We start from the raw sequence: 16,466 nt of genomic DNA on the forward strand, positions 1-16,466 counted from the left end.
ATCATTCAGCTTAAACATTACTCATGTTGTAATTTTACATGGATATATTATCCTAACAGTGGAAATATGCAAGCCCATGTTTGTATCAAAGAATAAACCTTTAATCCTTGCCTATCCTTGGCAATGTTCCTTCCCTCACCCCTTTATTTGACCATTTTTAACTGCTTATCTCTCAAACCCAGCAAGTGCTCTGATATTTATAACAGCATTTCCCCATTAACCAGATGGGTGTATCAGTCAATGTCTTGATGTTATCTCATATGACTGATTTCCCTGCCTTCCTCCATATGATCTCAGCTACAAACCTGCCTGGTATTTCAAGTTGCCATATTGGGGCACATTTGCATCTTAATTATATTTAAAGTGAGGCTCAAATCCCTCTGAAAGCTGCAGTTACATGATCAATGAAGCAAGGACAGGACATAAAGCAAAATAATATGGAGTGTTCTTTGCACTGTCAAGTATCATTCCAGTGAAAATCACCCCTGATTCTGTGTTAGTATGAAGAGCTCTCCTCTCCTCTATTAGAGTGTTACAGACAGCAATTGCTTAGAAAGATCATTCAAAATTACATTAATAAATGGGCAACCTGCCTCAAAAGTCTCTTCATCATTATCCTCTTCATCATATTTTATTCCCTGTCTATATCTTCTTGTTAAATATCTCCTATTAAAAAATAATTTAAAAAAAAGGATCAAACCTTTGTTTTCATCATACCTGCCCATGTAACTTGGGAGCTTCCAGAGCCAGTGTATCTGAAATGCTGGTTTTGATGAGAATCTTAATACTACAGCCAAATAAGGTGCAGAGAGGAAAGTGAGGTAAAAGGTATTCCTTTATTCTCTTATCTCTCCTCAATGCATTTACTTTTCTGAATATTGCACTTATTAATTAACCACATAATAACACAAGTAAAAAATAATAACTAATGATGCCTTGCAGTTATAAAACCCCCTTCAAGGCAATTAAGACCTTAACAAATGCAAGGAAAGTATCATTTCCATTTTGTATACAAGGGGAAAAAACAAAGCTCATAGAAATTAAAAGATTTACAGAATTGATGGCAGAAGAACCAAAGGCTCTGGATTGCTGCACCATATAAAATGTTAAGGGAATCAAAGAATACTGTCAGTAGACTAATAACATATAAGAAGTGAAACTGTGTATTTCTATCTGATTATTGTACTGTTGTTCATCACTAGAGCAGAGCACCGCTTTAAGCAGTGCCTTTTTGGATTAGGATTGCAAATTATTTCAAAAATCACTCAAGGGCAGAAAATTGTTCTATTTGTCAGATTCCACACTAACAATTGTATGGCATTTCCTTGCTCTACTTAACTTGAATTTCATATGCTGACACTATTAAACAGCTCTCCACGCAGAAATCCAAACACATTGCTAATGCAAAGCTCCTGTGGCTCCACCCACAGCTGCACGAAGATATACCTGAGCACCTAGTCTTCATCTTCTAATTGAAGTTCTTTTGTCTGTAAAAGGATATTATTTTGGCCAACATTATTTAAACCTTTTATGCTCTAACTGGAAGCTTAAGCTAACTTTACAGTCATGAAAATCTTATTGTAATTTCCTAAGTAATTAAGCCAGTTCCTAAGTATTTTTCAATAGAAACTCCAATATGCAAAATTAAAAACGGATAATCTCCATTCTGCAAACACGATTCAAAAGGCTTTCCTATCTACCTATGGAAATGTACAGGTATAATTATACTGCCCTAATTAAATTTTGAAGCCAATACATAGAGGAAGGCTCCCTTGCTGAGAGCACACGTGCACAAACATACCAGTTTGTATAGTTATACTATTCTATTTCCCTGCATAAATAAAAACTATATAAATGAACAAAAAACCAAAAAACTATATAGATGGAAAAAAGCAGTATTATTGCTTCAGCTATGCCAAATGAGATTTCCAAGTCTGTAGAGAGGTGCCAGATAAACCACTAAGAATAATTATGTGGCAGGCACCTGAAACAGTCCATCTATTAGTACAAGAATGAAAAAGTCCATCCATGCTGTGAAAAAGACAGAAATTTATCTTCAGGAACACAACCATACCATATAGAGCTTTGAATGCCTTGAATGGAAAGGTACTATCTCCGTGGGTTACAGGTTATTATTGCAATATTGCAAACAACTATTCAAAAAAAGCAATCTGACTTTGGAATGTAAAGAATACACTTGTTATTAGTTTTGACAAAAACAATGAAAAAACCACCAGCAGCTGCAAAATTCTGTCACAAACACAACATTCCCAGAAGGATGTTTGACAAGCATCTATTGACAGATTTCTACAACTGCTATGAAAGACGCTTTTAAAAATCATTTCCTACAACTGCAAGGAGAAACAGTTTTACTGGCTAATAACAGCATTCTGGACACAGGTTTCACTTCCTCACCACGGACACTGAAACACATTCCCCAGTTATTCTGAAATCAAGATGTCAACTCTCCCCTGCAGGAGAGAGACAAAAGTCTCACCTATTCCCCAAACACAGAGTTCAGAAATTACCTGAGCTTCTACCACAACTTTACACCCACTCACTCTCTTCCAGGCTAAACCAGCTGAAATCCAGCCAGGCAAAAATCAGCTGTGCCCATATAAACTGCAGTTAATTAACAGAAGGAAGACAAGCAAGAAAGCTGTGCAGGAGGGATGATGCTAATATAGCTGTTTCTAAATAGGCTAATAGTTTTGCTCCCTGCAGCTAGAATGCATTTCAAAACACACCTCAAGCAGAGGAAGAATTTTTAAAGTAAGCCCAGGCTGCTGTGCTTCCTTCCTGCCCCAAAGGACTTCATCATTTTGTTGTCACAATTTTTTTAAGCCTTGCATTACTGTATTCAGTACACGGAAACAGTTCAGAAAGTAGCAGTATTCTGTGAATCAAAACCTTTTTTTAAAAGGGATACAAACAGTTGTTACTACTATTAAGAAAAAAATCAATTAGCAACAAAATTGGTGAATACACCACATGGTTCTGAATAGAAAAAAACTTGCATGTACATGGAGATGCATTGCTTAAATTTAATTACATTCAGTGTGGTACAAATAATTGTTCTGCCTCAGCTGACCTAAAAATCATGTCTCCTATTTCTCACAAGAGAATCCGAACTATCAGGTTATTCTTTTTTCTTTCGAAACATGGGATAACAGCGTTATTTCCACTGCTGGTATCATGCTACAGTACATGAATACACATTTCACTGAAGGGATTAGAGAGGCAAGTGACCTACCCTTATTTTTCTATATAAGAATTTTGTACAACATAAGGCCATTCCCTCTAGCAGGATACCTGTCTCTGGACATTCTACGGGCCAGTGATGAAGCTAATTGTAGCACAGTTTGTATTGGAAGGGACCTTTAAACATCATCTAGTTCAAGCCCCTACAATGAGCAGGGACATCTTCAACCAGACCAGGTTGCTCAGAGCCCAGTCCAGCCTGGCCTTGAATGTCTCCAGGGACAGGGCATCTACCACCTCTCTGGGCAACCTGGGCCAGTGTTTCACCACCCTCAGTGTAAAAAATGTCTTCCTCTTATCTAGCCTGAATCTCCCCTCCTTTGGTTTAAAACCATCATCCCTTGTCCTGTCATCAGGGTCTCAAAGGCAGCAGATCTGAGGTTGGCACTCCCGAGTGGCTGTATGTAAGCTCACCTCGTTCTCCCAATAAAAACTTACAGAGGATTTAAAATCATAGAATCACTTTGGCTGGAAGAGATAGTCAGATCAAGTCCAACCATAACCCAAATCCAGCACTAAAACATGTCCCTAAGAACCTCATCTATACGTTTTTAAAAACCTCCAGGGATGGTGACTCAACCACTTCCCTGGGCAGCCTGTTTCAGTGCTTGACAAATGTCTGACAGTGTTTCCCACCAGCCCAAACAGTTAAAAAATCTATGAACCTTTGCAGGCTGTGGGAAATACAGATTGAACCTCTGTAGCAAAGGGAACTGAGTATAAATCTCCCACACTCTCTGTACTTTCAACACAAGCATGCCACCAATATTCTGCCCTGCATATGGTCTCCTCCTCCCACGTGCAATGGAGTATTTTATGTGGATTCTTTCTAAATCAAACAGATTTTTTCATTTAGATAACAAGATCAAAACCTTTTAAACATTTCAGTATCTAACTGCTTCTGATTTCTTCAGTTCAGCACCAAAACCCCAAGATCAGTTACTCATAGAGCCAGTGACAACAAATTGACATGTCGCATCAGGAACGCTGTCACTTGTTAGTTAAGTACTAGCCTAACCTGAGAGTCAGGTCTGTTTTGAAAAGCAATCTGTTACAGTGTGGATTCCTAGTAATGGCCACACACTCAGCAAGCTAAGTAAGGGCATCCTAGCAACAGTCATACAGACTCTTGCACCAGCTTTTCCTTCTGTCCTGGGCAGGATGAAAGCAAAGACCACATTTGTAGCTAAATTGAACAAGCAGATGTATAAAGGTAGGCCAAAGCTTTACCCCTCATCTTAATCTACTCAATGGGCCAAGAGCAAATTATGGAGTTTGGATCGCTCCACGGCTGAGGTGTTGACTTTAGGTTTGTGGCTCTGATTCAGTTAATGGCTGGTGCACATAAACTGCTTTGCAGACCTTTCAACCAAGCAGGATGAAAAGAAAACAGCATTATTTTCTATCCACGCCCAGGAGAAGCTGGGGAACCCTGCTTTCAGCACAAGAGAGAGCACTGCTTTGTCCTTGCTTCTCTTCATACTAAACTCCATACCACCTAAGAAAACACAATCAGAAATGAAACAACTAGGACATATTTCTCACTACCTCTATACCACAGATTCATTGGTACAGATTTGTACACCTACTTGTATAGGCTAGATTCTTCACCGTCCAGCTTATTCCATGCCAAGCTGGGGACAGGCTAGACTTGAGTTGGTGAAAGACCTAATACAAAAGGCTGGCCAGATGCAGAAGGCAGGAGGAATGGTGGTACCCTGGTCACATTAGGCCAATATGTTAATTCTGGCTGGAGGCTATATAGCTGGTTACCTACAGATGTGAAAGGGTATACCCTTCTGTCCTTCTGTTTTTCCTCCAAATTACAAATAATTTCTAATTTACCCCACCTTAAATACAGTGTGCTCCCATACAATGTTTCTACTTGCCTTTTTGTTCTCATCAAACCTACAGTACAGGGGATATGCGAGGAGAAAGATACAGACACATTAAAGCCACAAAGCTCCATCTTCATAACTTGTTCTTGAAAGGAACTAAAGCACTTTTTCTGTTAGTTAAGAGCACAAAGACAAAAATCTCAAAGCTAAGAATAAACAGGATACTTCTGCAAAATAACTTCAGGAAAAGGGTAGTAAACAGAGGGGGAAATATGCCAGAATAGATAAAACTAGAAAAAATATTTGCTCCAAATAAGCAGGTAAGAGAACGAGACCAAAAGAGAAGATTTTTTTTTCAATAGCAGTGAGATAAGTCATTGATAAGAGACTGGCCAGCTGGCTAGTGATCCCTCTGAGCAAGTTTACAATCTTATCACAACACCACATTTTATTCTGTTCCCAAGCTTTCAAAGATTCCTGCATATAGTCACAAGTTATTATTTTGAAATTTTTAATTTCTGTTTTACTGATATATGCTTGGGAGAAGTGTTACCTCCCTTTCCCCCACAAGCTCCTTACGTTGAGTTCCTTCAATTCCCTCACAGGTTTGCATTGCTGCTGCTACTTCTTTTCCCTTCTCTCATGTTCTCCATTCCTACCAGCAGTGATTTATGAACATTCACCAAAATCCAGGAAACCCATAAGGGCATCTGGGGTCTGTTGCTAAAAAAAAAAAATCTGTTCAAGCATGTCACTTATTACACATACCCACACAGAAGACCCATTACACAGGCTGTCCAAAAATGTTCACCACCTGAATTTAACCACACCCTCTAGATTCAGACACCTTTCTCAAATAATTGAGAACACAGGATTATTGTTTGGGAGACAATCTTCCTTCTTGTTAGTCTCTTACACATATTATTTTTTTCCCCTCATTTGCTTTTTTTCTTCACATCTTTCTCCCTGGACTCTTCCTTCCTGCTCTCTCATTTCATAGAATCATTTCATTTGGAAGAGACCCTCAGGATCATCAAGTCCAACAATAACCTAACTCTGGCACTAAACCATGTCCCTGAGAACCTTGTCTAAATGCCTTTTAAACACCTCCAGGTATGGGGACTCCACCACTTCCCTGGGCAGCCTTTTCCATGAACAATTTTTTCCTAATATCCAATCCAAACCTCCCCTGGCACAACTTGAGGCCGTTTCCTCTTTTCCAACCACTTTCCCTTCTTCACACTCCATTTTAATTCCCCGTTACCCACTCAACAGTGGGGTCCTACCAGTACTGCCTCAGAACAGAGCCCACTGTGGGCTGGTGGGCAGGGATGCTGCTGGATCTGTGCTTCCTGCATCCCAGCAGCACCACAGGAGCCCAGCTGGACCAGCAAGAGGCAGGAAAGGGGCTCTTCTAATGCAGGTGGTATCAGGCAGGGATGATCAGATTCAACATCTTCCCAAGTTTTCTTTCTTTTCCCCCCCAAATAAAAGGACAGGCAGAACTCGGAGGAAATAATTCCAAGGCCAACATACACACTAAGCAGCCATCAGCAACACAGACGTGTTTGCAGAAATAAGGCAAGGTGAAGCAACACAGCAGCAATGCAGCTGTGGTTGCAGAAACAGGGGAGGGGGGAGACAGCAGCCAGTAAAAATGGCCAAACATTGAGCACAAAACCACAGCAGCCAAAAAAGCATCCTCATCTGTTCACCTACCTTCTTATGAAACTTATTAGTTTAATTACATGATTAAGCCTAAGGATAGATTTCAGCACAGCTTCAAATAGGTCTGCCACTTAAATGATCAGCAAATCAATTTTCTAAAGGATCTGCTAATAGTGTTTATATAATACTGAGGGAAGAACAACTCTTGAGCAAATGCAATCAAATTGATCTCGGTGGAACCTTCATTATGCTTGCTTATAAATGCCCATTCTGTGAATGTACCAGGCAGTTTATACTTAGATGATATGATGTGAACTATTTAGCCAGAACCCTTAACGCAATAAAATAATAAAGCAACAGAAGACTGACTAAACAATCAAACACTTGAAAGACTGAGTCAGAGCGTGAAGATGGTTGGCATTTAAATGCATTCAAAAAATCAAATGTCATTCTATTAAAAAAAAAAAAAAAAAAAAAAGGTGCTTCTATCAACAGTGCCTGGCACTCGTGCAGCATCTGTTACCAGAGAATTGCAAGGACTATAGCTTATTAATTCTTACCATTCTACTGTAGATTTAATTTTTTAAACTTTGGTTCCTCCAGTGATGTGCTTATCTTAAGACTTACAGCTGTATTTAAAAAAAAAATTAAAATTTAAAATTATATATCTATCTCTGATAGCTAGAATATGACATGACCCACAAAAGTGTAGAAATACAAAAGGACCCAAAACTAAACCAAAGGTTTTTCATTATCTATTGCATTGGTGAGGGGCTGAGAGCAGTATGCTATGGGACAGCTCAAAAAAGGCACTATTTCTTCATCTTCCTTATGTTCTGCTTCATGTTCTTACATTCTCAAAACTGGAGCTGCAAGTTCAGCAGTTCTGCAGCATCTTGCTGAGAAAACCTACTTCCATTGTAAATGCTTTGTGATTTTTTAGAGCCTTCTAATGTAACTTTTCACAATAACATTCCTAAAATAAATCTTTGCTTTATATAGTAATTCTTTTTCAATGGGAAGTGGAGAAAAATATAAAGACTCTTGTCGTGCCTTCACAAAGTGTATTGATGTTCCTTTGAATTTTCCTGGGCACACAATGTAACATTGAGCAAGAGGCAGATGCTGCACCCCAGCAGAAAAATTTTGTACTCAAACTGGGAGGTTAGGATGTGCATGCTACAAGGTGAAAAACTGGCTGTACCATCAGACTGGAAGGGTCACTGGTTTGAAGTCTGACCAATGCCCAGTTAGAAGTGGAGTTCCTCAGGTATCAATCCTGTAGCAAGTCTTGTTTGACATCTTTGTCAGTGACTTGGAAGATGAGACAGATGGGGCCAGTTTGCAGATGACGTCAGATTGGGGAGATCAGCTGACATACTGGAGGGCACAGCTGCCATTAAGTGCAGCCTTGACAAGCTGGAAGAACCAGCCAGTATGAGGTTCATGATGGTCACCCAAGCCCAGGGCAAAATCCTGCACCTGGGACAGACTGGGTTGCCTGGCAGCAACCCAGCAGAAAAGGACCTGGTCGTTCTGGTGGACAAAAGTATTTTGGAGCACATGACATACAAGGAGAGACTGAGGGAAGTAGGTTTGCCTAAGGCAGGATCTAATTGCTATGTTCTGTTCCTGGGGTGGGTTAGACAGAAGTCAGTACAGCGCTTTTCTCAGGGGCATGCGCCAAGAGGACAAGAAACAAAAGTCAGAAGTTGCATCCAGAGAAATTCCAGCCTCATGTAAGAAAACAAATGTTGACAGTGAGAGGAATAAAGTACTGAGACAGGTTCCCAGAGAGGCTGTGAACTCTCCACTCATGGAGAGTTCATAAGTCATCTGGACAAGACTCTGAGCAGTCTGGCCTAACTTCGAAATTAGACCTGCCTTGAAGAAGAGATTTGGGTAGACGAATTCCTAGGTCACCTCCAACTGAAATGATTCTATGAACCTTTTATTATTTATTTTTACAGGAACTGGATATTTCTAAAGTTATAATTATTATCAAGGAACACAAGAACCATTGTCAATAAACATCTATCTTGCTCTCTGCACAGCATCAGAATCACAAATTCATCTTTTGGATGGGAATTTCCAACTGTGAAACAAGAGGAGCTGATCTAGTAAATCTAGTAGTATTTGACATTCTTCTGCCTTTATCTCATCAGCTGACTCTGTCCTGTGACTTTAGGTGACTTTCTATTTGCAGAGTAGAAATAATAGTAATTCTTATGTCTTTCATATAAGAGACTTTGGTTCCACAGAAAGTGGAAGTGTTTTCCAAGCCATCAACCTCCAGAAGAATAAGTCCCTGAGTATGCCCAGCTTATGAGTTGAGACCTAGTTTCATCGCTTGCTAGAGTCACCTCCAGCTGTCAGCAGCAACACTGGTTATAAATGAACCGCCTGTCAGAGGCACTGAGGAAGAGGAACAGGTCAAAGAGAGGTCTTGTATCTGTAAGAAGAAGATTCTTATTCTCTGCTGAGCTTCTTCCTCATTCTGAAAAATATTTTGATACAAGGATATTTTTGTTGGGGTTGGGAGAAACAATTAAGCCAAAGATCTGAGGGCTGAATTCAATGTTTTAAGTGTGATCTAATGTAGTATGTGGTGGCTGAATAAACAAATATACATAACAAGAGCTATAACTTCATGCCTCAGACTCAATCTGAGAGTTGTACTCAATGGTCTAATAAAATATGACAGCTATATTGCCATTGCCTTGCTTATTAACAAGCATAGCAGTTTTAAAAAAAACACTAGAAATACATTATTTACCAATTTGGGTATAAAATCCATTTAGTAAGTAGATTTTCCAACTAATCTTAAGACCAAAAAAAAAAAAAACCAGAAAAAACCAAAATCGGATATGTGACGATCAAATAACGTTTAAATAGTTCTCTGCACATTTTTGCAGGAGGCATAAGATTCCACAGAATAATTCATTTTACACATGTAATGGAGTCACTGTGACTTGTGAAGCATCTGGAATTACAGCCAGTGGCAACCACTCACAATGTAAAACCTTTCTCCAAATAAATCTCATCATGACAGTTCAAGCATACACAGAGATCCAATTTAATCTTTCCACAGCATTAAAGTCTGTACTAGAGCCCAAACACTTCCATGATTTTTTTTTAATTATTATTTAAGCATGACAAGGTAACAAAACTGAAATATACTTATTTTCCAACATATATAGTCTTCTCCACAGCCTGTGCTGCCTGGCTTAATATCTGTCTGTCAGCATTAATGTGACAAACTTCTGAAAGAAAAGTTGTAAGGGAACTGTCAAGCTACGTTACAGCCAGACCAATCTGGTTGTGCTCTGTCTTTAAAAAGAGTGGAAATCTCAGACTCATTCCTGAAGCCGTCATGACTATGAAACCTTCAGGGACAATGTGTTTAGCCGCTTATAGAAGAAAAAATATCTTCCAGAAATATGTATAACGTACAGCAACAGCATTTGTGCTCCTGTTCATCAAACCTTAATCTGATTTTATTTTTAATCACATAATTATCCAATATTCTCAGAGAACTGAATTAATGACTTATTAAAGGACAGCACTGAACTTCAACAACTGAAAGAAAATTCAAGCTTGACCACAAGTCTGTAAGGAAATTGCTTCCTATTTAAGACAGGCTCTAAAGCATTGTAAATAGGTTAAATTGAGTTGACTGGCAGCCTTCATGCGTTCAAGTGATCTCATGGATCTCTTCACTGGTTTCAGGTACAGCAGCCAGCTCTTCTCCCAACCAAAGCTTCAGAAACAATAAGACACTGAAACACAGAGAACATTGATAGAGTAGCACCCAGTTTGTGACCAAAGCACTTTCCTCAACTGAATTTGCTATCAACCCAAGGTTTAAGTGATTCTCCTGTGTACTTTTTACCTACCTTTAAAATGAAGGTTTTACAAATCATCAAAAATTAGGCTAGGAATTTTACGAGGAACACTAAGTGCAACAGATACTGAAAACTCACCAAATTCCATGTACACAACTCTTTGAGAGCTTTCAATTTTGTTCCTAAACTACTGCAACTTGAGTACTAATAAAATGCAGTCCACATCACCAGGACAGTACAGTGACAAGTAACAGAAGTGGCAACAACGTATATGTACACAGCACCTCCTGTCAGAAAGCAAAGGCGTTTAAGGGATATATGTTAAATAAAATGACATAAAGTACTTCGAGTTCAATTCTATTACCCACACTTAGTGAATGAGAAAACAAGGCATAGATAATTCAAGCTGCCTGCTAAACATAACACACAAAGCCAACAGCAGAAACAGCGCGGAAGGGCTTCCTTCCCTGGTGTTCGCAAAAATGGGTGCTTTAATTTAAAACTAAAACTCCATCTTAGCCTATACTACTCTGTTCAATCACTGCTTCCCACTGTTTTTGAGTACCTGTGAACTTGTAACTGTTAAGTCAGGCCAAAGTCATATGTAAGTAGTTTATCAGGATTGATACTATCCCCACATTTCAAAAGAAAACTAAGAAAAAAAAATGCATAAAACATTAAAAATTTTCTATGCTCTGCTAATTTATTCTTCTTACGGTGGGTTCAAGTAACTGTTGCCAACTTCAGTGCACACAACTCTTGCCACTCCAGAGAGGTGCTCCCAGAGTCATTTGAATTCATAATTATATCAGAATACTCCAAAAGCCCAGCAAATTTAGTACGATTTCTCAGGCAGGCACTATTATTTTTTTCACTGGCATGATATTCCTAATACTTTCTGACAATGTTTAAGTACTATTGGTTATGAAACAATCACACACATTCAAAGATATGCTGGTACAAGTTCAAAAAGAGATGGTCAGCCACAGAAATTCTTTTTTTAGAGTAATGTTCTTGGTATTTGTGAATTGTTTTAGTATGGCATTATAAAATGGAACATTTTGCAAAGTTCTTTTCTTAAAATAACAAATCTCAAAGCAGATAATTTAATCCTAAAACATTAAAAAATGGAAGGACACAGATCACCCAAAACTAATGTATTTGCAGAGAATAACAGTGAGGTGGGGCTTCACACAAGCATGTCACACTTTACATTATGACAAATAAACCACAATTTGGTCACCTTCGGTCAACTTCACTTCATACACAACCTACCTGAAATCAGAGGAGCTACACTAGAACTGAGTGTGGTTTGTCAAAGCTTGGCATATCTCAGTTACATGTTAACAGGAAGCTAAACCTTGGCTCAGGATTGTTTAGGAATGGAGTAAAACTGATTAGTAAAAAGCTGTTTACAGAGAAGAAAAAGCATTGAAAACAGCAAAACAAAGTGTTCATTAGTTAGAAGACCATACACTTTGTTCTTGAGTTTACAACATGATTATATAACAATATAAAATTATGTAGTTAGTAGACCAAGTTCTGCTGTTAGTTGTATCACACAATCCCTCCCAAAACATGCTCAGCTGCATTAGTGCAGACGAGAGGACGCCTTGGCCAAAACATACATAAATGATACCTCAGCTAGGACAGCAGAGAGCCGGCATAACTGCATTTCTGCAACAACACGCAAATTGACTGTACCCAGGTATCTCTGTGTATTACTTTTCCACCCTCACAAAATATTCACTCAAAGTTCACATTTTGATGCCCACTAACTTCACTTGAAGACAGTCTCCTTTAGCTGATATACATTCGGTTAATACAGCTCCAAATACAACCAGCTTTACAAAACCATATGCTTAAGAGTATTCAAACTCAGGGAAAAGTTTCAGACCTCAGATGGAAAAGCTGTAATGAATTTTGAAAAGACTCATTCATACTGTTATATAAAGTTTAATCTGAACACCACAAGAGTTGTTAGAAGCAGCCTATATAATTCTATAATGGGAATGTAAGGTTTTATTAAATTCCAGAGGCTGGTTAGAAGAAACCAAGCAGAAAGGTCACCATACTCTACCAAATTCTCTAGTACTTTTCCACAACAGTGGCATGGAAACATCCACTTCTACATGATGTTTCTAATATTGTGTCACCACAGGTATAAGTAACGAGGTCATTGAACAACCCAAATGCTTAAAAAATTCCCAGACTACAGAGACTGGTATTGGTACTGTGTAGTACATGGAGAATTCAATTTTTCAGCCCTTTTCTTTCATTTAAGATGTATGAGTGGAATTCCAGCAATGAATAAATCTTGTGCGTAGTTTAAATAAATGTTTCTGATAGTGTCTAATTTTTTGTTGTTGTTTTTTTATCATGACAGTCACCACTGGCAACCTACTTAAGAACATCACTCAGTGGTAGGAAAAAATTATTACATGTTCCAGGTGTCTGAAGGAGTTTCTGTGTTTTGTTTACAATTCCTGTAAAATGTTCTGACCAGCTTCATTCTGTCCACCCCCAAAGAGTACGGAGCACAGGAATGTATAGAGAGCCTTTAACTTCTTAGAGGAAAGTCATGAGAAAAGCAAAGTTTCAAAATATAAAAAAACCTCTTTTTACCCCCTTCTTTTTTTTGGTTTCACAGTTTTATTGAGCCTATTAAATCAATATTAATGAAAATTTTAATTCATCTGACTTCCCAACAGGAAGAAAATGAGATTTTATTTGATCCGCTGTTAATTAATTTCAGATAACTGCCCAAACCTGAGCCAACTTCAGGTTAGAGCAATATAAAGTTCAAATGCTACAATCTTTTCTTGTCCTTTAAAATAATTTACAAAATATAAATTATCATTCAGTCGTGGAACCTCAGAAATATTTCAAAGTGATGGGATGCTCAGACTAATCAACAACTTATTCTTTGTAACCAAATGTGTTTGTTGTTTTCTGGAAAAAAAAAAAAAAAAAAAAAAACACCAAACACATTTCAAAAGCATTTTAACAGGAAAATATAATTATTAAAATCCTCCACTGACCTTATGAGAGCCTATTTAAAACATATTTACAGTGGAAAACAAATCAGGTCACAGAGAAGGAATAGGAGTTTTGTTTATTGGGAAGATTGTCACAATGAGATGTTTAAGGTAAAAGAAACTTCTATGACTCAATACATAAGCTATATGTCAGACTACATTTTAGAAAAAATTAAAAAAAAATTATAATAGCTCTTATACAAAGGATAATAAAAATCCTTGTGTTTTATATATGTGGGTAACGAGTACACTTAAAAGCTTATTCTTGCAGGGTGTTAAATTATTTTTCTACGACCTTCACAAACTATGTATTTTAACAGAATTATTATCTATATATAAGAAAAGGTGGTACTAAATCTTGCTCTATTACAACAGAACAGCATTTCGAGACATTTTCAATTTCAATCCCTCAGCAATTTTTCAACAGATGTAAGAAACAAACACCATAAACTTAATCCTATTGACAAAATGTTTCCTTTCCTATTTGCCTCTTACAGAGCTCAAGAACTAATGGATTGTTCTCCATGAGTTTACAGACTGAAAGTTGAAAAATACTTCACTAAATTTGCATTAACTACACTGATTTGGAAGAATAATTTGCCAGATTTGCTAGAAGTATTGTATGTCTTCAGACAACAACTTCAGTCCAGGAAACAGACAACATGATAACAGGCTTCAAATATATTCAAAAATCATTAAAATTGTGATAGTAATGAAAAAAATAACAGTTTAATTTGTAGCAAGAGATTCAGAGTAGCATACACTTTTAATTCTAAACCATTTGAAGAAGCTGTGGAATTGTCACTTTTGGGGACCTAAAAGTTTGGGGAAGAGGAGGGAAGAACACATGAGTAATTTTAATTTTACTACTCATTTTTTCAAAGAACAAGAGTGGAGTAGTGGACTGCTAGAGACCCTTTTCAGCCTTTCAGTACTTGACATCACTACAATACTCAGCATTACCATCACACTTTTGTGGTTTCATTTATAAGAAAAAACTCATAACTGTACCATTAAGAGTTCAAAATAATTTGATTTCAAAAAGAATTCTCACAACAGAGTGATCAGTTTCATACTTCTAGTATGCTTATGTGCAACTAAGCTAGCAGCTTTACTCTCATTTAAATAAAAATAAATTCTGTATCTCCGTTGTTTGATAGTCAAAGGAGGGGCTTTTTTATCTTACTCCATCAGATATCTGTAGAGGCATTCATGAGACTTGCTCTATTTTTCAACTTCTCCTGTTCCACCCTGACTGTTTATGGCATGAAGATCTTTGTGTAGCACACACATAGAGTAAATAACTCCAAAATGTGTAATCGTCTACAAGAACTGCAAATGATGCATAAGAACAATTTCACTACTGCAGAAACAAACATCTTCTATTGTAAGTTAGATGCTTACACCCCCCCCAGAGTCACCCAGCATACAGTAAGGGGTGAGCACCACCATTTTCAAGTGAAATTAATGAAGGTGGACTCCAATATCTAGTTCATGCGTCAGTAGGATGAGGAAGTTTCACATTCAAATATGACTTCTAAAAAAGTTATTAACGTAGTCATTATTAAAGGGAAAACAACCCAACTGCTTCATCAGCTATAGGGTGGTTTTGCCCTATTTGCTCTATTCTCAGCCAAGACAAACAGCTGTTCTTACCTGGCAGATCTCACGTTTTAGCACAGTCAGTTCCAGAGCCATGAGAACCTTTTGACCCAGGCAAAGCCAACCCGCCGGCAGGTCTCCACACGCTCAAGGCTGGGGGCAGCATCCGGCTGCGCTTCCCAGAGCACGGACGGTCGGGTGTATTTTCACAAGCTACCACAGCAGCACGGCCAGTGGTGTCTACACTTGTAAAAACTTAGCAAATAACACACCCCAGGCAGAGGTGCGGGCAGTGGAAGCGTCCGCACCCGCCAAGGGCCGCCGGCAGCGGGGGCTTCGCGTCGGCCCCCCGGGCAGCGCCAGCCCGCCCTGGCGCCCCTCTGCCCTCACGACACGACCCCCGCCCGCCTCACCCCCCCAAAGATCGTCTGTCTCCCCCAGGGCTGGAGCCGTTTGTAACGGTCCCCACCGGCGGCGGAGCGGCCGGGGTACTCACATGCCAGATGGCGAAGAAGATGAGGGCGGCGCAAAGGACCAGCGACAGCATGTAGCAGAAGGCGGCGAAGGTGAAGGCCATGGCTGGGAGAGCCCCCCGTCACCGCCCGGGGGGTCCTGGCGGGCGACCGGGGAGAACAGCGACCCCCGAAATCCACGCGGGGCGAGCGACGAAGCGACCGGGCCACACACACAGCCACAGCGCCGGGACGGGCAGGGAGCGGGAACGAAAGGACGGACGGACGGCCGCCGCGCCCCTCACAGCCGCTCCCGTCGCTCAGCCGAACCCGTCCCGACCCCCGCAACGCCGACAGCGCCTGGTGCTCCCGGCTCGGCCCCTCTGCTGTCCCCTCCCCGCTGAGGCGCGGCGGTGGGCGGCCCCGCCGGCAGGGCGCCCCCGAGGGGCGGGTCCCCTCCGCGGGGGCGACAGCGGCGGGGCTGGCGGGTCCCGCCGCCACGGCCGCCGGTGTCTGAGGGGGGGGGGGCTGTCACGACAGCGTGAGAGGAACGAGCGTGGGCTAAGGCCAAATCGGTTCAGTAACAAAATTACTCAGAAATTTGCCAGTGGTCATCTGTGAAAAGTCGAGACCTTATGGTACAAGAGATCGTGATTCCACCAAAGCCAAGTCTAGTACAAGCTTCGTTTTTTAATGTTTACAATATATTTTTGTTTAAAATTATGCTATATTGTCTTCAACACAAGATGCACTTTTATCCTG

General features: G+C 39.7%; 1 protein-coding gene across 2 annotated transcripts in view; it reads right to left on the bottom strand.

Moving 5' to 3' along the window:
- The window catches only part of CNIH3 (cornichon family AMPA receptor auxiliary protein 3), a gene marked incomplete at both ends in the record, with an annotated part of 51,701 nt that extends 35,872 nt beyond the window's left edge, over positions 1-15,829 (bottom strand). For both annotated transcript variants that reach the window (XM_082048709.1, XM_082048708.1), the window contains one exon: positions 15,749-15,829. In XM_082048709.1, coding sequence (XP_081904835.1) covers positions 15,749-15,829 — 81 coding nt within the window. The remainder of the gene's footprint in view (positions 1-15,748) is intronic.
- Positions 15,830-16,466: the final 637 nt, after the last annotated feature.

This window comes from Streptopelia decaocto (assembly GCF_964273445.1).
Source record: "Streptopelia decaocto genome assembly, chromosome: 3".
Classification (NCBI taxonomy): Eukaryota; Metazoa; Chordata; class Aves; order Columbiformes; family Columbidae; genus Streptopelia; species Streptopelia decaocto.